The sequence below is a fragment of the Glycine soja genome, chromosome 15, assembly GCF_004193775.1.
Source record: "Glycine soja cultivar W05 chromosome 15, ASM419377v2, whole genome shotgun sequence".
NCBI lineage: Eukaryota > Viridiplantae > Streptophyta > Magnoliopsida > Fabales > Fabaceae > Glycine > Glycine soja.
In genome coordinates, this window is record NC_041016.1 from 4,185,292 (window position 1) to 4,203,949 (window position 18,658).

General features: G+C 31.8%; 3 protein-coding genes and 1 long non-coding RNA gene across 7 annotated transcripts; 3 read left to right on the forward strand and 1 right to left on the reverse strand.

Annotated features, from left to right (window-relative positions):
- The first annotated feature begins 545 nt into the window (after nucleotides 1–545).
- LOC114388402 (CD2 antigen cytoplasmic tail-binding protein 2 homolog) lies at nucleotides 546–5,101 on the forward strand. Its single transcript, XM_028348879.1, has 10 exons — nucleotides 546–696; nucleotides 1,113–1,473; nucleotides 1,756–1,881; nucleotides 1,963–2,118; nucleotides 2,826–2,952; nucleotides 3,124–3,165; nucleotides 3,613–3,750; nucleotides 3,856–3,898; nucleotides 4,111–4,188; nucleotides 4,675–5,101. The coding sequence occupies exons 1-10, from the start codon at nucleotides 617–619 to the stop codon at nucleotides 4,739–4,741; spliced, it is 1,218 nt and encodes a 405-aa protein (XP_028204680.1). The 5' UTR covers nucleotides 546–616; the 3' UTR covers nucleotides 4,742–5,101.
- A 1,989-nt stretch (nucleotides 5,102–7,090) lies between these two features.
- LOC114388713 (potassium transporter 7-like) lies at nucleotides 7,091–13,239 on the forward strand. Of its 3 annotated transcripts, XM_028349357.1 has the most exons (10): nucleotides 7,092–7,589; nucleotides 8,261–8,489; nucleotides 8,570–8,818; nucleotides 9,025–9,075; nucleotides 9,409–9,669; nucleotides 10,030–10,082; nucleotides 10,195–10,309; nucleotides 10,394–10,648; nucleotides 11,337–11,859; nucleotides 12,138–13,239. In XM_028349357.1, exons 1-10 carry the CDS (start codon nucleotides 7,335–7,337, stop codon nucleotides 12,670–12,672), a joined length of 2,526 nt encoding a protein of 841 aa, XP_028205158.1. In that variant the 5' UTR covers nucleotides 7,092–7,334; the 3' UTR covers nucleotides 12,673–13,239. The 3 variants fall into 3 exon arrangements, with proteins under 3 accessions (XP_028205160.1, XP_028205158.1, XP_028205159.1); XM_028349359.1 differs by lacking the exon at nucleotides 12,138–13,239 and having other exon boundaries at nucleotides 7,091–7,589; nucleotides 11,408–11,714; XM_028349358.1 differs by lacking the exon at nucleotides 9,409–9,669.
- Nucleotides 12,598–16,338, reverse strand: LOC114388714 (copper-transporting ATPase PAA1, chloroplastic-like). Of its 2 annotated transcripts, none has more exons than XM_028349361.1 (5): nucleotides 16,053–16,338; nucleotides 15,906–15,959; nucleotides 15,663–15,816; nucleotides 14,291–14,363; nucleotides 12,598–12,871 (listed from the first exon to the last, which is right to left on the reverse strand). In XM_028349361.1, exons 1-4 carry the CDS (start codon nucleotides 16,269–16,271, stop codon nucleotides 14,344–14,346), a joined length of 447 nt encoding a protein of 148 aa, XP_028205162.1. In that variant the 5' UTR covers nucleotides 16,272–16,338; the 3' UTR covers nucleotides 12,598–12,871; nucleotides 14,291–14,343. The 2 variants fall into 2 exon arrangements, with proteins under 2 accessions (XP_028205162.1, XP_028205161.1); XM_028349360.1 differs by having other exon boundaries at nucleotides 12,618–12,871; nucleotides 14,291–14,369.
- LOC114388716 lies at nucleotides 14,365–16,144 on the forward strand. Its single transcript, XR_003661530.1, has 2 exons — nucleotides 14,365–15,351; nucleotides 16,023–16,144. It is a non-coding gene; the product is annotated as an uncharacterized LOC114388716 (long non-coding RNA).
- Nucleotides 16,339–18,658: the final 2,320 nt, after the last annotated feature.

Here is an 18,658-nt window from a genome sequence, read left to right on the forward strand (position 1 = left end):
TGAAAAGCACTATAAAATAATTTTGCATATTAAGCATGTCTATTTTAATTAAACAAGTTTAAAACCTTATCGAATAAATTATAGGCTAATTAAAATAATTTGTCAAACATACTCATTAATATTGACAATCGTATTTTAATCCGTTTTCTATTTTATGAAAAAATTCAATGTATTTTATTTTTCAAAAAAAATGTTTTCTTTTCTATATTAAAAAATTAGTATTTTAGTTTTTTTTCCAAGTAAGAATTGAATCAAAGAGAATATGGAAAAAAGTTTACAATAATATAACTCACACATATTCAACCAATTGAGCTAGAAAATGTTCACAAATTTTAAGTATTGTAGTTTGTGTACTAAGCTAAATATCCGTTTCTATATCATTAAAATTTATAATAAATAAATATTTTAAATTTATAAAATATATTATAATTAAATTTAATAATGAATAAATATATTTGAATGTTAAGATTATATTTTGGATTTATAATTTAAATTGTAATATAATGTTTTTAAATTAATTAATTATCTAAAGTGAAAAAACTTTTAAAGCCAAGAAGAGGTTGAAAGAGAATTCCCTCGAAAAAGAAAAAAAGAGAAGGGGGAAATCTCTTCTTCAATGGCGGCAGAGTCATCTCGCAGTAGCGCTAAACGCCCCTTTATGGAAGAAGACGACAATGAATTCTCCAAAAAGCCACCGTAATTTCTTTTCCCTTCTTCCCGCTCACAAACCCTAATTTCATTCATTCTTATTGAGAAAATTCCAGTAATCGGTAGAAATGATTTTTAGACTTAGTTTATTGCATATTGGCTTCTGTTATTTTGATTCGGGGACTATTATCTTGTGGATCACCTCCAACGCCTATCAAGTTCTAATTTCTGGCCCCAAAATTTGGCATTCTTCGAAGCTAGTTTACTTTAAATTCATTATGCTTGTGTATGAATATTGAATACTGTGTAATAAGTTTTGTGTATTTTATTCATTCATCCCACTAGCGGTAATATGTTGTGTTTGTGTGTGCCCCCTTGTGCTCGTTTTAGCTTTTGAGATTGTTCTGATGAGTTTGTGGAGCTGAATTTTGAGATGCTTGCATTGAATTTATAAATTTATACAGAGAAAAAAGGGTTAGGTTTCCAAAGGGAAAGAAAGTGAAGCCAGGAGATGAAGTGGTGGTGGACAAAGCAAATGTTGAGGAGGGTGAAGTTGACTTGGTGAATGCTAAAACTGCCACCAATGCTGCAAAAGAGCGGGAAAAACTCAGAAGGTTTCTAAAGGGAAAGAAAGTGAAGCCAGGAGATGAAGTGGTGGTGGACAAAGCAAATGTTGAGGAGGGTGAAGAAGTTGACTTGATGAATCCTAAAATTGCTGCTGCCAAAGAACGGGCAAAACTCAGAAATCAAATTACTTCTGAACTCCTTAGTGAGGGCGCTGGAGGTATCACAAACGATTTATCGGCTGCTGAAGTGACATATGAGGTTTGTTTTGAAGTTTTTCCTTAACTTATTGAGCTGGATGAACTTTTTATCACAAACAATTTAATCATTTCTGTAGAATACTTTTTTTTAATGGATTCTAGTAGCGTCAATTGTGTGCCTGGTAAATCTTGTTGTATGTTGGCTGTAGTTCAAATGTATTTTTGTAGTGTGATTCATTCCTTAATCAGCAGCAATTTTTATAGTAGAAGTATTTGCATAGAGATCTGTTATTGAGTCCACATAAAGGATAGGTAGGCAGTGATAGGTGATATTTTGTGGCAGGATAACGAGAATTTTGTTGATGATGGGATTCAAATTGAGCCTTTCAACCTAGAGAAAGAAAGGGAAGAAGGTTATTTTGATGCTGCAGGAAATTTTGTTGAATATGTAAGAGAGAATGAGATTAAGGTGAGGGATTTATATTGTTTTTCATTTTTTATTTGTGACTATTTCATTTGAGCTCTATTAATAAATTAAAGAGCCTTACAGGATGCATGGCTTGATAATGTTGAAGTTGATCCAAAATATGCTGCATTAAGCTCTGTAGCAACAAATGATGAAGATGAGGGCCCCCCAGACCTTTCTTCTAAAGATATTGGAATCATGAAGAGGCGCATTGCAAATGTTCTTGAACCTGGGGAAACGGTAAGCCTATATTTTGCCATTCTTAATTTTCTGATTTCTGATTTTGATGTCTTTGTTCTACTGAAGCATCATTGTAAAATACAATAAATTTATTTGCCAACTCACTCAAGAGTAGAAACAGTAGATCATCTATTTATTGAGGCAAACATTTATTTTCTTTATGGCCAAGCAGTTGTGACATTTCTTGTTGAGGAACTTTATATCCGTTAATCTGTAAAATATATAGTAGTTAAAAGTTCATACTCTAAACGTGTAAAGAATATGCAATTTTGATGTTGAGATTTTTAAGTTGGAACAAGTAAATGCAGAAAATAAGAGAAGTGAAATTTGCTGCTAACTCCATAGTCACCTATGCAATTTTACTTTTAACTTGATTTGATACTGGTTTACCTCTCTCTCTCTCTCTCTCTCTCATTGTTAGCAGAGAAAAACCTGCTTATTACCAATTTACCAAACTAAAGGGATAATGGTGTTCGTAAAAATAAAAATAGAAAACAAAATTTATTGTTATAATAATTAAAAAGTTATAATAATTCTCGTTATCATGTTCAATTACTTGATTAGTTGATCTCTTTATATCTTTGTAATTTTAACTCATTATACTTAGGTAGGATGGAATTTATTTATATATAATACATCATTTACTCTGTTTAGGGGTGTTTGAGGGTCATTTGCTGGGCTTTATTAATAGATAACTCTTCCAATAGGTCTTGCAAGCCTTAAGAAGGTTAAAAGGTAACAGTGATAGAAAGGCAAAAATGTCTGCTGAGACTAAGATTGTATTTGACCAGCTAACTGAGGATGCTATGAAGCTGATGGAGAATGGTGAATACAGTTAAGTTATTCCCTCTGGGCTTTGTAGATATTAAGCATGGTTCAAACACGTAATCATTTAGATAGCCTGATGAGACCCTTTATGTTTTGCAACTTGTTTTGCTTCATTTTTTTTAACGTTGCACATTTGTACATGATGCTTAATTTTGGTTCTTTTACATTTTTTTCCAGATGTTTATCATGAAAAGCAAGAGGTTTTTGATCGTGAAGCAGGTCAGTGTTATAAACGTATACTCAATGCTTTATTATATTTGTATTATGTTTTATTGTTTTGTTCACATCTTTAGTTCATGCTTTGTTCTAATATGCTGATTGGTTTTCTAACATAATTGGATTTAGTTATTTTTTTTTTACTAATTTAATTCTGTTCAACTTATGTTTTTATGATGGTCATGATGTGATGCGAGATAGAACTTACTGCTCAATTATCAATATGATACATAGTGATGGTCAATTCATGGTGTTTGAAAAAACTATTTTTTGGATATCCATATTAAGCTTTAGATTTTGGGGCTGTATATTAATCTCCATTTTTTCTTGGCTCTTCATTGAATGATGATGCAGATATTTAGGTTTGTGAGAAGCAATGAAGGTTACCTGTTTGATAGTACTACTACCAATTGCTTAATGCTTATGCCTTCTATAATCTCCCTTTTTCAGAAGGATATGAGAAGTTAGCCCAGGCAAATTATGATATGTTTGCTGATGATGACGAGCATGATACCAGTAAGCCATCTACAGATGAAAATAATGCAGTCAGTCAATCTTCTTCAGTTGCCATAAATTCTGGTCCTGAGGGTAAATACAGTGCCTCTCTAAAATTAGCTTCTGAAATGGAATTTTTGTTCCTGATTTTTATCTGATAAAGTACTTTACTTAACATGGTTCTACTTTCCTTTCCAGGTGGAGCATCACAAAACGATTATGTGTATGATGAATCTTCTGGGTATGACTCTTTTCTTCCATCTAAGTTTTTGGAAATAATCTGATAGATATGCAACATTAGTTACATTTGTTTTAATATCAGAAACAACAAAAAAATGTTTAGTATAGTATAAAGAGTGTGACAAAAGTTGATGTGTGTATCCATTTCTTCTTTCTCTTAATGAATTCTTTAATAAAAAAGAATTTCTGACATCAATTTATTTGATGGTCCAGGTACTATTACAGCAGCACTTTGGGCTATTATTATGATCCAAATACAGGGCTTTATTGCTCAGCAGCATCAGGGCAATGGTATAGCACATTGATGATTCATTTTAGTTTGTGTGGTGTGTGAATTTTCATTTTGATAGCTTTTGGCCTCTATTTATTTGTAAGTGTCTGAAACTACATGGCTTTGGATATGACTTCTTTGCCCTTTTGTTTAAATTTTATTCTTGATATTTAGATAATTCTTGTTGGAAACTATATCAAGAGACGTGATACTTGTACTTAATCTTGATCTTGGGGCAAAAAAACATGCTTGGTGATCAGTACACTTCTATTATTTAAGGAACAAAAAGAACCTGAAAAGAAAGAGGGGGTCGATTTTTGTCTATCTATAGATTTCTTACAATTTGTGGGGGATGCCATGTGGGATGGACCTTGCAATAGTAGCCATATATAGTTCACACTAGCTGTATTCTGGACTGCTGCCAATTGAGTGACTTGTTCGATGTTTGTCTTATTGCAAATCATGTTCATAGCTCACTGGCAATGTTTCTTTTTGTTTAAGCACAGGTACTCATATAATGAGGAGACTAGCGCATATGAAGAAGTTCACGAGGTTGCATCCAATGTGAGTTGAGTGACTAGTTTAAGGGGAGAATAGGCTATTTAGCATAGCCACAATCACTGTCTCAGTGGCTCATGTACAGACCGAAGCACTCTTGATCTTTTTGTACGTTATGGGGGATTTTCTTCTTAGGTGCTACTGCTAACAGTTGTGTTTTTATCTCTTTAAGGTTCCTGTTTTATAGTTCCTTAAACTTTTCGCCTAAAAATTACTTAGAATGATCCCTTGAAGTTAGGAGCTGTACAATGTTTACTCTTATCAATTTGTGAGTTATATGCAGTTTTGCCTTCAAATTGCAAATCACTTTATTCGGAAAAGATAATTATTTTAAGATGATGTTTTGTGATGTTAATGTATGTAACAATTTTTTTATTCTGTTAATTTTATTTTTTTAAGCTGCTGTTAATTGTAGTTAAATATGCAAGAATTGAGATATTCACGTATGACATTAAATTTGTTCGTAATAAATATTTTGTTCATCCTCAACTCAAGTTTCTCATAATATGCAACAACAATATGAAGCCCTACTGCTCTTCATTTCAGTATCTGGAAACAAATACCAAACGTTATTCTTGTTCGTTTTAAGTAATAAATTCAAACCATCTTCAAGAATCTTGTCTGAAATATGCAACAAGCTTCTCTTAATATGCAACAACCATATGAAGGTTCCTACTAATAAACAGAATAATGTCAAAATAGGAACCTTCTTGATATAGGCACAGCCTCTCTCATCTAGCTAATATTAATGAGCTGACGATAAAAAAATAAACAAATCATATTTGCTAGACAAAATTATGAAAAAAAATAATTTCAAGAACGAATTACAGGTCATTATAAGACATGCCAATCTCCAACAGAAGATAATCATCTGGCTAGATATAAAGTGTTTCACCATAGCTTAGAAGATCGGATGATGATCTCTAAAGTGTTTTGCCATATAGGTCATTATTATAATGGGCAATTTAACTTTTTAGCCCATTTAAAAAAATTCCCCTTCAACTCAATATTGGCAGTTTTATTTTAAAAAATATTTTTGTTTTTTATTAGTCAAAGTAATAAATTAGAAAAAAGTTATAAAATTTAAAAAAATAAAAGAGATCAGAAACACATCAACGTAACAATATGCATTCCCCAAATGTAAAATTAAAATGTTATTCATGATTCCGCCATTATATTATATTTATAAATAAAGATAAACGTAATTTTCAATCTTTCAATTATTACTAGCATGAACCAACCAATTATAGTCATCGTACTGAAATAATTTCACTACAATTATTCAATATTTATTTTTACTGCAATTATTCAATATTCTATACTTTATACACTTGTCTTTACGAAGATATAAGGGAGGCTATCTTGAGTGAAAATAACCTTTATATTGATTGGTTAGATATAAACCTAAAGGATGCAAATGCTATTGTTTGAATATTTTATGGATGAAAAATAATTTCATCTCATACCTCCAAGTTAGAAAAATTTAGAAATATTAAATAGAATAGATAAATTTTATTTTATTCCTTTTCATTTTATCTTATTTTAATATATAAAAATGCAGTAACTTATTATTATTGTTCCATTATATTCCATTTTGTCTGTTTTTATTTATTGAAAGAGGAGTGTAATAAAAAAAAGCTTGATAATGTAAAAAAAAAAAGAAGGAGAAGAAGTTATGCCTCTGTGTAGAGGGGTGTTCAACTCTAAATTGAACTAAGATAAAAATTAAAAACCACTCAAAAAATCAAAAATTGAACTAAACTAATTATTTTTGGATTTCTTTGAATAGTTTTTTTAAAATCAATTAGTTCGGTTTGATTTATTGTTTATGTTTTTGAAACCAATCCAAATCAAATAAAATGGTAACATTTAAATTATTTTAATGTTATATATTTTATTTGTGTACGAAGGGGTGCTTAAAAGAAATATTTAATTGTAATTCAAATTTATTTTTATGTAATTAATATAATTAAAAAAAATATAGGTTTTTGCATTGTATATAGGATTTATTTTTTTATTTTAATCTGTTGTTCGAGTTTTATAATATTTTGTAGTGTTATGTATATAAAACTCATATAATATTTATTATTTTATTTTTCAAATGATTTTTTAAGATATGTGTAATTTAAAATAGATCAAATTTTACACATTTTTATTATTAATAAGTTTCAATAATTTTTTGATATAATTTTATTTAAAATATGAAAAAAATATATTTAAATTCTAATGAAATAATATTTCTAATAAAAATTACCAAAATTAAACGAAACTAAATCATAAAATATTAATTTAATTTGATTTAAATTTTATTTTTAATAAAAAATAAATCAAACCAAATCATTTTAAGTTTGGTTGGTTCGACCGAATCCTAACACTATCCCATGTTGAGATTAAAAACACCACTTTATTCGGATTGCGCCGTCTTAAAGCGTTACAGAGAATGCGACCGAAGCAACGGGACTAATCTTACGCCAGAGGCTGTGAATTATGGCTGGCAGCACTGTCCTGTCCAATCCAATCCATGGCAAAAGCTAGTTCCTGAGATTCAGCGATTTCTCTATGTGAAACCCTAACTAACGACCACGATTTTCGCATTTTGCGTTAACACATGGCCGAGGAGATCAATGGCGGAACGTCGATGGACTCCACCGAATCGCGGTGGGTTATACAGGACGACGACGAGGACGCGTCGGATTTAGAGAACTTCGATGCGGATTTGAGATTGGGGCGGCACGGTGGCGTGGTGGATTCGGAGGAGGAAGAGGATAACGCGGAACAGAGACTGATTCGCACTGGTCCTCGCATCGATTCCTTCGACGTCGAGGCCCTTGAAGTTCCCGGTGCTCATAGAAGTGACTATGAGGTCTCTTTCCTTTCTCTCTTTGAGAATCAGTTTGTGGAAGTGGCCACGCCACGTTGTTTCTCAGTATAGGTTGAAATTTCTGATGGAAAAAATATTTAAATCAATCTAAAAGTTTCTCTCTGCGTGGGACCTTGTGAATTTTGATTGTTAATTTAGTGTTATGACATGCTCCAGAAATGGAAAATAAGGTGAAGAAAATTAGGTATGGAATTTAACATGGTTCAACCTGAAGTCTACGTTCGCGGCCAAAACAGAGTGAAAGTCTACGGTCTGTGGACTGTGAAAATTAAACCAATCATCTCTTTGATGCTCTTAATCCAAATCCCAATACAACCAAAATCTTATGCGCATTGCAACCTTAATGATGATTTTACAATTCAAGCTATTATATAACAATTAGTGTCTAGGAGATGCTTATGTTTCTTGTCGTTCTTCTTCTTCTTCTTTTAAAGCAATCACTGTTGTTCCTTTTGCTGAATTTCTGGATTATATGAATTTTAGTCTGTAATTCACTGATGTATTCTAATTGTTCACGGTTCTTGTGCCTGCGGTCCACCCCTTAAAGTGTCTTACTGCTCATCATGAGATTATATAGCTTGTTAGTGTAGTGGAACATCAACATCTATATATTAATATTATCTGCTTGTTGTCTTCATTATATTTCACCGCAGGACATCAGTGTGGGTAAGAAAATTGTATTGGCTTTTCAGACACTTGGTGTTGTCTTTGGTGATGTTGGAACAAGTCCATTATATACCTTCAGTGTTATGTTTAGAAAGGCCCCTATTAATGGAAATGAAGACATTCTTGGAGCTTTATCACTTGTCTTGTACACTTTAATCTTGTTTCCTTTATTGAAGTATGTCCTGGTGGTTCTGTGGGCCAATGATGACGGTGAAGGTATATTAAATTTAATATCCTTGAATAAAGCTTCTGGCAGTTATGTCCTCAAAATCATTCTTGTTCTGAAACCACTGCAGGTGGTACTTTTGCCTTGTACTCCTTGATCTGTCGTCATGCTAAGGTGAGTCTTCTCCCCAATCAGTTACCATCCGATGCCCGTATATCAAGCTTTAGGCTGAAGGTGCCATCCCCTGAGCTTGAAAGGTCATTAAAAATCAAGGAAAGACTTGAGAATTCTCTGGCTCTGAAGAAGACTCTACTAATATTAGTTCTTGCTGGTACTTCAATGGTGATTGCTAACGGTGTTGTTACGCCAGCAATGTCAGGTTATATACTGATGTTACTTCGTGTATACCTGTAGTTTTTTCAGACTTGCTTTGGTCACTGTGTTCAGGATGATGCCAAAAACCATTTCTGTATTGACATAATGATATGTTGTTGCTTGTATTCATGACCAGCTATTGTTTTCTTTATCTCTTTTTTCTGTTTATTTCTTTATAGTAATTTTCTTTCTATCTTTGCTTTGCTGCAGTTATGTCATCTGTTGGTGGTTTAAAAGTTGGGGTAGATGCAATCAAGAAAGGTATTATGTAACCTACTAATGAACTCTATTATCTGTATTAGTTATTAATACCTAGATTGAATGTCAGATATCCACAGACACACCCAAAGAATTTCAGTTTAGACCTTTTATCTTTTCTTTCTTCTTTGGCTAAAATAAATCATCTAAGCTTAATATAATATCACTTTTTCTATCTATTGACTTGGTTCGAGAGAATAAAAAGCATTTTTTTTTAATTTCTGTTTTTTTTAAGATGGGTTGGGAGGTGGGTATATTATTAAGCTGATTTATATCCTTATGTTGTGGTCATTTGTTTGGTTGCTTGAATTTTTTCTTCGCTTTTTGACTCTGCAGATGAAGTGGTGATGATTTCGGTTGCCTGTCTTATCATTTTGTTCAGTGTACAAAAGTATGGAACTAGTAAAATGGGACTTGCTGTAGGACCTGCTTTGTTCTTATGGTTTTGTTCTCTTGCGGGCATCGGGATATATAATCTTGTCAAATATGACAATAGTGTCTTGAGGGCATTTAATCCGATTCACATCTACTATTTCTTCAAGAGGAACTCAACTAATGCATGGTATTCTCTAGGGGGTTGCCTTCTGAGTGCAACTGGTAAACACATACATGCAAGATCTTGATACTGAGAATGCAATAATACCATACATTTTGTCCTATCATTTATGTAAATTTGGTTCTACTAGTCTGTTTTTGTTTGTTTTAAAGACAATGCATTGCAAGCAATTATGATGATCAATGTACAGGTTTTCATTTCATGTTTGCTGCTATCTGAGGAGAAATAGTCTGAACTTTTAGGTTTATTGATAAACTATTCTGTCACTGTAATCCTTATCAGCTCACGATGACTTGATATTTTAATGTGATAAAATTGCAATACAAATGTAACTATAGTTGGGATATGCACAACCTATTCAACTATTAATTGACGTAAATACTGATTGTTTCATGTTGCAGGTTCTGAAGCCATGTTTGCAGATCTTTGCTACTTTTCTGTACGCTCAGTTCAGGTAGTGGATTTTGTCCTTGTCATATTTATTTGACTGTCATGCTTTCTTATCTTTTATTTCCTGTGTGATCGCAAACTGATATGCTGGTGAAACTGATGGGGCTAATTTGCAGCTTTCATTTGTCTTTCTTGTTTTGCCGTGCCTACTATTGGGTTATTTGGGTCAAGCTGCATACCTTATGGAAAACCATGCTGATGCTGGTCAAGCCTTTTTTTCTTCTGTTCCAAGTGAGTGTCAATAATATCACTCTTTACAGTGTGTTGGTTTTGCAATTTACAGGATCTTCAAGTAATGATATCCTCTGTCTGCAGGTGGTGCATTCTGGCCAACTTTCCTTATTGCTAACATTGCTGCACTTATTGCGAGTCGGGCTATGACAACAGCAACATTTTCATGTATAAAGCAATCAACTGCACTCGGTTGTTTCCCTCGTCTTAAAATCATTCATACTTCTCGGAAATTTATGGGCCAGATCTATATCCCTGTGATAAACTGGTTCCTCTTGGCTCTTTCTCTGGTGCTTGTCTGCACTATATCTAGCATTGACGAGATTGGAAATGCCTATGGTAATGAATTTATTTCAATTTATTTTTAGTCCTGCAGATAATTGGTAAAACTTATCAGCCATGTTTACGTAAGATAGTCAAATTGAAACTTGGTGATAATGTTAATATCACAATTTTGTTGCTATCTACTATCACAATAGAACAGTTTGCATCAGTAGCTTGTATTACTTGTAATTATTTGGAAAGGCATTAAACTGCTCTCCTAGTATTTCCTCTTTATTTGTAATCTTAATATTTCCTTTGCATGTCCTCAGTTATATTGAGATTTGAGAAATAATAATCCAACTGGAGCCTTGTATAAGAGGACCCAATTTGCTTAGAAGTTAGAAGAATCCATGCACACTGAGACCTAAAACCCCATCATTGCACTGCTCTTTAAATGCTGGCTGTAAACTTTGAATGATAACATTTTGTGCATATTTGTTTCCATCATCAAGACTTCTAAGAGGTGGTGGCTATCAGTTTATTACGAATGGCTGTGGTCACAATGTCACATTGAGGAAACTTATTAAGTTTATAAAAATGAATTGATACTCATTGATAATAATTTGATTTGGCAAGCTAGATAGGGGGATGTAGACTGGTGGTAGTTTAGCTTTCTTTAGCTTTTATTTTAGGCACCGAACTTAGTTCGTTATTGTTATATTATAATGTATTCATATTCGTCTTGCTCCTTATCCCCTTTCAGGCATTGCTGAGCTCGGGGTGATGATGATGACCACTATTTTAGTAACCCTTGTTATGATTCTTATATGGCAGATACACATCATCATAGTGCTGAGTTTCGTGGTACTCTTCTTGGGATTGGAATTAACTTTTTTTTCGTCTGTCCTGTGGAGTGTGACAGATGGAAGTTGGATTATACTGGTCTTTGCCATAATAATGTTTCTAATAATGTACGTATGGAATTATGGAAGCAATCTCAAGTATGAAACTGAAGTCAAGCAAAAGCTGTCAACGGATTTGATGCGAGAATTAGGTTGTAATCTTGGGACAATACGAGCTCCTGGGATTGGTTTGCTTTATAATGAGTTGGTAAAAGGAATACCGGCAATTTTTGGTCATTTTCTGACCACACTTCCTGCAATACACTCCATGATTATATTTGTGAGTATCAAGTATGTTCCAGTTCCTATGGTGCTGCAAAGTGAAAGGTTTCTTTTTCGGCGAGTCTGCCCCAAAAGCTACCATATATTTCGTTGTATCGCCAGGTATTCTCACATTTTCTTTGTGTGTAGTATTAGATCAGTGGTGATTCAAACCTTTACATTCATTCTAGGTGGTCTAAGGAAAAGTTGAATGGATTCTTAAAATGAGGTCCTATAAATTACTTTAGTGAATAATGTATTTTATCCTCTTAATAAAAATTTGCAGTGCAATAAGTTCATGTGAACAACTGAGCATCTCAGTAAGCGATAATTTTGTGAATAATGTATTTATTATCCTCTTAATGAAAATGTCTTTTTGTCTGAATTTTTATGTCAAACAGGTATGGTTACAAAGATGTTCGGAAAGAAAATCATCAGACTTTTGAGCAGCTGCTGATTGAGAGTCTAGAGAAATTTATACGTCGTGAGGCTCAGGAGAGGTCACTGGAGAGTGATGGGGATGATGATACTGATTCAGAGGATGAGTACCCTAATTCTAGGGTTCTCATAGCTCCCAATGGGAGCGTTTACTCACTTGGTGTTCCTCTTCTTGCTGATTTTAAGGGTACAAGCAACCCCATTTTAGAAGCAAGCACATCAGACGTGATAAGCCCGGTATCCACTGATCCCCTGGTGTTTGATGCTGAGCAGAGCCTTGAGAGTGAGTTATATTTTATTCACAAGGCTAAAGAATCTGGTGTTGTGTATCTTCTGGGTCATGGGGATATAAGAGCAAGGAAGGACTCGTGGTTTATCAAGAAGTTAGTTATAAACTATTTTTATGCCTTTTTGAGAAAGAACTGCAGAAGGGGGATCACAACTTTAAGTGTACCACACTCACATCTGATGCAAGTTAGCATGACATACATGGTCTGAAAATCAATTTTGCAGCCCAAATAAAACAAATGGCAATTATCTTGAAAGCTACAGTTTGATAGCAGTGGAAAGGTCTTATTTTGGATTGCTCAAATGTTCGATCCTTTCTAGCCATGTGGATCTCCAAATTGTTTATTGTCCTTCCAGCGTGACAATCCGGAAGTTGTCCTGATGTTTGTTGGGGTTGTGGATTCGCCATCTGCATATATGGGATCGGAAAAGGCAGATAACAAAGAGAAAATGTTAAAAATTAAACATCCCTATGCATACAGTACACATTTGTGAATGTGTCAAATTCAACTTAAACGACAGAACCATGGACATCGAGTATCGTACAGTGGTATGTCATTGCCCTTAGTTTTCTTATTCTATCGCCTTAATTTGTTGTCTACCTTCCCAACTCTGACTAGATATTTTCTTGATTGAAACACAAATGAGATCATGTCTATTTTTTTATTTGAAAATTTTCATAATGTATATTTCCCTTTTTGGTCTTTAATATACTAAATTCACGAGTTGGAATAAAAACACTAAGTGGTCGGCCTGAAGCCTTCACTGATTCGTGAATTGTGTCCTTTCTCTGATTCGCATATTACAGTTAAAAAAAAAAAAGAAATCAGAATTCAAGTGCATCGAACTTTTCGAATTAATCATCAGACACAGATGATGTAATATGATTTGCTGAAACGCTTTTGCCTCAAGAGAAAGCGTGTAGAATACTATACAAATTTACGAATCTTTAAGGATGGAATGTTCGAAGACATCACGGAACAAAGATGATCTCATGAATGTTGAAAGTCACACGAAAACAACCGAAATATAGTCGGGATTTTGTTATAATTAGGTCATACTGTTGGTAAAGGCACGTGATGTGTCAAAAAGATATTAAATAGAATCCAATCGAAGATCTCAATACTGTGTGACAAATATATAGGATCGATGTGGGAGCTAATTGTTTGTAGTTGGAAATAATTTGCAAGCCTTGCACTATTGTAATCTGATGGCTTCCATTTACGGAAAAATTGAACGGAGTATATATTACCCTCTTAATCTTTTGTCAACAGGTATAAGACTAAGGAAGGACTCCGGGTTTATGAAGAAGCTAATTATAAACCATTTTAGTTTTTTTATGCCTTTTTGAGAAAGAACTGCAGAGATCACAACTTTATGTAGACTTACATTGAAATAGTGTAGGAAAAATAGAATAAAGAATTACTTTTAGAACTAAAGTTTTTCTCTCACTCTCGTTTTTTCCTCTCCTACTTTCTCTATAATCAAATGAAAGTAAATATATCATTAATCTACATTTTCTTATCTCTATTTTCATTTCTCTCAATCAACCATATCATAAAGGACATAAAAGTCATCACAAGATTTTTCTATCAAAATTTTCTACTTTTTTTAAAAAAGAAAACAATGCTATTTTTTTGGGGTAATGGAAGAGAGAACAAACAGAAAAAAGCTGAAAAACAATGCTATTATTAGGCATTAGATTTATTCACAATATTATTCTACTGCTTTTGATTAATAGAAATCATATTAATTTCTTGTTTCCTTTTTAATAAGATCTTATGAGTATATAAGATCTTATAACAGTTTAATCCGTTAAAAGACATACCATGGACTCCAGATAACCACTCTTTTGCATTTATATGATGAAATAGAACTCCTTCAGCTGCTATCTTCTTGATCTGCCACTTAACCCACCAAGGGTCATGTAAATCAAATTTTAGTATCGAAAATGCATAATGATTGCTAAGTGAACAACAAGCAGACTAAGGGGAGAAAATGTCCATCATCATATTTAAGTTCTTTTCTTTTGGTACATTCATGTTTTAAGTATTTTAAGAGCATGTATCTAACAGTTAAAAGGTATAACTATGAGCAACAACATAGCAATTAGTTAACAATTCTACAAGTGGTGAAAAGTTGAGTTTTAAGACAGATATATAGAAACTCAAACTGTTCTCTAACATTTTAATTAGTAGTACTTATATTAAGAGAATAAGAGGTAAGAGATATTGCAACGACTTTATAATGAATCCTTACTATCAGTTCTGTTAAGATGGGATGGTCTGAGGAGTAAAATATTGAAAAGAAGAAAAACCAATGAAGCACACAATTTTATGAAAATTAGACCAGCCACTAAACATAGAAGGATTTTCAAATTCTCATACCAATTTTCTAAATATCAATGAAGGAGATTATTGAGTGACAGATTGAGGAGAAAAGAATGCAAACAAACATTGTACATGAAAAGGAATCAAATGACTACAAAATCCCCTCAATATTCACGCACCGATTCCAATATCCTTCATTTGTTTTGTTAGGGAGAAAAACAGATATATATGGATATCCCATTTTTACAAAAAACACCCCTTTGACACTCCTTATTTGTCTCTCTTTTTGTCACATCTTATTACTTATCTATATTATTGAATCACATTTAAGGGATTCCTTGATTCGGACCGAAGAAGCAATGTCACTCGATCCTTATCAAACTTATTGTAATCTTTTTCTGTACGTAAGGATCCCACCAGAGCGTCTTCTACTTCTAATAGACCATGAACTAATCAAAATTATTCTCAACAAGTTCATAAAATGTGATTCCATTTTTTTCATCAGATCCAGGTAGAGACCAAAGGTCTTGAGCGACGGATCGGTAGAACAATTCAAAAGGTAAAGAAGTATCTTTAATTGACACTCCCTATCTCTCTCTCTTTTTGTCACATCTTATTAATTATCTATATTTTTCTATCTTATCTCTGAGGGGGTGTCCAAAGTCCATACATCTAGCCATCATTATACTTTCAAAAAGTATCGTTAGAACAATAACATGCCTTTGATCTCTATAAACTCAAGCAACACCTTGTTAATGTTACCTTCTATATTGCATAAAACTTCATAAAAACAGATACAGTGACATTTACAACATTGAACACCATAATGAAAACTAATTGAAACAACCACAATAAAAAAAAATACCAAACCTCGAAGGGTAGAAGTAAAACCACATGTAGTTAAATGCTGCGCAAGTTCCTCCCCCAATTGCTTTAGGCCATCTGGTGCAGTTTTTTGTTCAGGCACAGGGGAAACGGTTGCTGTCTCGGATGTCAAATTTACATGAGCAGATAGCACTTGTGGCTGTCCACTCCATTAATTAATCATTGAGCATAAACTTAGGTTATATTCAAAGATACGAAATTGAAACTGTTACTATTTCTATTACTTACTCGGCTTTCTATAATTTTTTTGACGCTATTTGCACATCCCTCGCACATCATTCCCTAGAAAGTAGAAAGAGTGAGAAGTGGATTTTAATTTCTATAATTTGATTGATTCCGTTTCAGAAAAATGGAGATAGAAGAGGTGAAACAAACCCCAACGTGGAGAGTAATGGTGGCGTCGTCGCCGGAGGAAGAGCACCGCAGAGGCGTAACGGAGTTGAGGCGGCGATGAAGTGGTCTAATAACACTGACTCTGCCTCTTACGAAATGACGGTGGTGCTTCTGCTCCAGAGATTTGAAAAGCGCCATCTGCGTCACCGTCAAAGACGACGAAGAATCCACAGCGATCGGAATTGAAAGATAAAAAGACATTATTAGCACGGACACGGAGCAACTCCAGGGGAGACCAATTACTGCTTAACTATTTTGTTATCGCCTACGATACAATATACATCCCTAAAATATATAGAAATAAAAGCTACAATAATTATTACTATTTTAAAACTCTAGAAATATTTTCGTTTATCAAAATTATTAAAATCAGTAATATTATTTTTCATAGCATTTTTAATACTTACATGAAAAAAATGCATACTGACAAATTCATGATTAAAATTATAAAAAAACATTATTCAAATTTGCTCATGATTTTTCATTTCAAGTAATTATGTTTTTTATCATCAGAATCTTATTGGTTAATTTGTTAATTTTTGTGACCAAAATTATTTAAATTCATGATCTTCTTTCCTTCTTTTTTTCCTTTATTGCAAATTCAATCTTTTAATTTAAGTAATTGTGCATGATTCATTGAAATCAATATTGTAACTTTAATTCTTGTATGGATAAAAAAACAAAAAATTTAAGTTTTATTTATAAGACACTTCAATTTAAAAAGTTAATGATAATGTAATATTTTAAGAGTTTAATGGTTATGTATTAATTATTATTTAATTATAAATTATTATTATTATGATTTTTAAAGTAATTGTCCTAAAAATGGATTGTGATCGAATAAAAATGAAAAATTATTTTATAATATAATTGTCTAACTTAAATTTTTTTTAGATGAAATAGTTTTATATAAAAGATAATACTATGATTTAAAAAAACGAAGGTGTACTGTTACTCTTCAAAATATCTTAAGCTATATTTAGATAAAATAACTTAAAATCTTCCAAAAAAAATTTAAAAATAATATAAATTTGTTGATGCTAAATTATTTAGGTCCTTTAGATCTTGGGCTAAATAATTATTAGGGTTAGAGTATTTTGAACCTGGACATATTTTTAGATCTTGTGTTAGTTTTATGGGTCTTTAGGGTGATTGTGGGTCAAATTCAAACAATGACCCGATAAATACAATCCAAAAAAAAGTTGGATTGGTTTGTATCATTCGTTTAATTCGAATCTTAAAACTATGAATTTGATAACTTTAATTTGAATATCAGATTTTAACGTGTAAAATTCAAACTAATCCAAACTTATACTATTTTAGAAGATTTTAAATTTCTTATGTTGCGTAATTTCATAGTAATGTAATTTTTATGTTATATAATTATATTATTCTTACTTTTAATATTATTTATTAGCTTTATTTTATTATGATTTTTTTATAGTTTCTCTATTATTTTTCCATTTTGTTTTATTTATAATATTTTTTTATTAGGTGATCTGATGACCCACTCAAAACAACTTACATGTGACTAGTTTGATTCAGTTTGGGTTATATTTTTTTATATAAAATAAAAACAATCCAAACCAATTAATATTAACTTGTTTGGTTTAAAATATCTCCTAAATCCAAATGAATCCAAACCATGATCATTCATAACGAATCGATCATTGGGATAAAAATGGTACACTCCACACCACACTACATTAATGAGAGGAAGCTACTAATCAAATGATTATAGACCTAATAAATAATTTGTCTGTAAACCATATCAAACCATTCATTATTATTATTATTATTATTATCTCTATATTTAATTGTCTAAATAGTTTAATTATTTCTTTCAATCTACTTTTTATCTTTAAATCAAATTTCAATAACTTTATTTAATAAAAATATCAATAATTAAAAATAACTTTATATCATAATTAAAATTATTTATTATAAATTTAAAATATAATTTAGAGAGCTTAGTTGACTTAAAAATTTAAAATATTACGTAAAAAAATCTAAAATCTAAAATATATATTAAATATTTAATATTATTTATTTACTAAAAATTTCAATTATATAAAAAAATAGTTATCTTAAATAAAATAAAATATTATTTAATAATATTTCACTTTAAAGACCTAACATTTATTCATGAGTAATTAGTTCCTATTGAGAAAAATAAAGATAAAAACGTTAAAATAATCTGATCTAATTATTCACTCCTCTAATCACTTAATCGAATTAGATTCTCTTTATATCTTTTTCTTTTAATTTTTTTAATTATTGAATTTGAGTATATAAATGTTATTCCTCATAAATTTTGTATCATCCCCATTTAATTTTCTTTTCCAAAAGATTATCAAAATGAAATAAATATAGGAAATAAGGAAAAAGGAAATGAAAAGGATCCACTTCCCATTCAAATATTGGTCTCAAAAGTCAAAGTCAAAATACATCTAACAATTTTTTAATTTTTTTTTCTTTTTTTTTTTACCTTTCTTCGCATAATTTATTTTACTAAACACTCTTTTTCTCCTTACTTTTTATTCTCTCCGTTAATAATTGTAAAACATTTATGCAGAAGTATTTTTACT

Bases quoted from the DNA above. Each gene is read 5' to 3' on its own strand.
- LOC114388402 (XM_028348879.1), top strand. From the start codon at position 617: ATGGCGGCAGAGTCATCTCGCAGTAGCGCTAAACGCCCCTTTATGGAA. The intron at 2,953-3,123 runs GTTAAGTTATTC...ATTTTTTTCCAG, and splicing joins GATGGAGAATGGTGAATACA to ATGTTTATCATGAAAAGCAA. The intron at 3,751-3,855 runs GTAAATACAGTG...TTTCCTTTCCAG, and splicing joins CATAAATTCTGGTCCTGAGG to GTGGAGCATCACAAAACGAT.
- LOC114388713 (XM_028349357.1), top strand. From the start codon at position 7,335: ATGGCCGAGGAGATCAATGGCGGAACGTCGATGGACTCCACCGAATCG. The intron at 7,590-8,260 runs GTCTCTTTCCTT...ATTTCACCGCAG, and splicing joins CTCATAGAAGTGACTATGAG to GACATCAGTGTGGGTAAGAA. The intron at 9,670-10,029 runs GTAAACACATAC...TTCATGTTGCAG, and splicing joins TTGCCTTCTGAGTGCAACTG to GTTCTGAAGCCATGTTTGCA.
- LOC114388714 (XM_028349360.1), bottom strand. From the start codon at position 16,271: ATGTCTTTTTATCTTTCAATTCCGATCGCTGTGGATTCTTCGTCGTCT. The intron at 15,960-16,052 runs GTTTGTTTCACC...TCTACTTTCTAG, and splicing joins CCATTACTCTCCACGTTGGG to GGAATGATGTGCGAGGGATG. The intron at 15,817-15,905 runs GTAAGTAATAGA...TGGAGTGGACAG, and splicing joins AAAAAATTATAGAAAGCCGA to CCACAAGTGCTATCTGCTCA.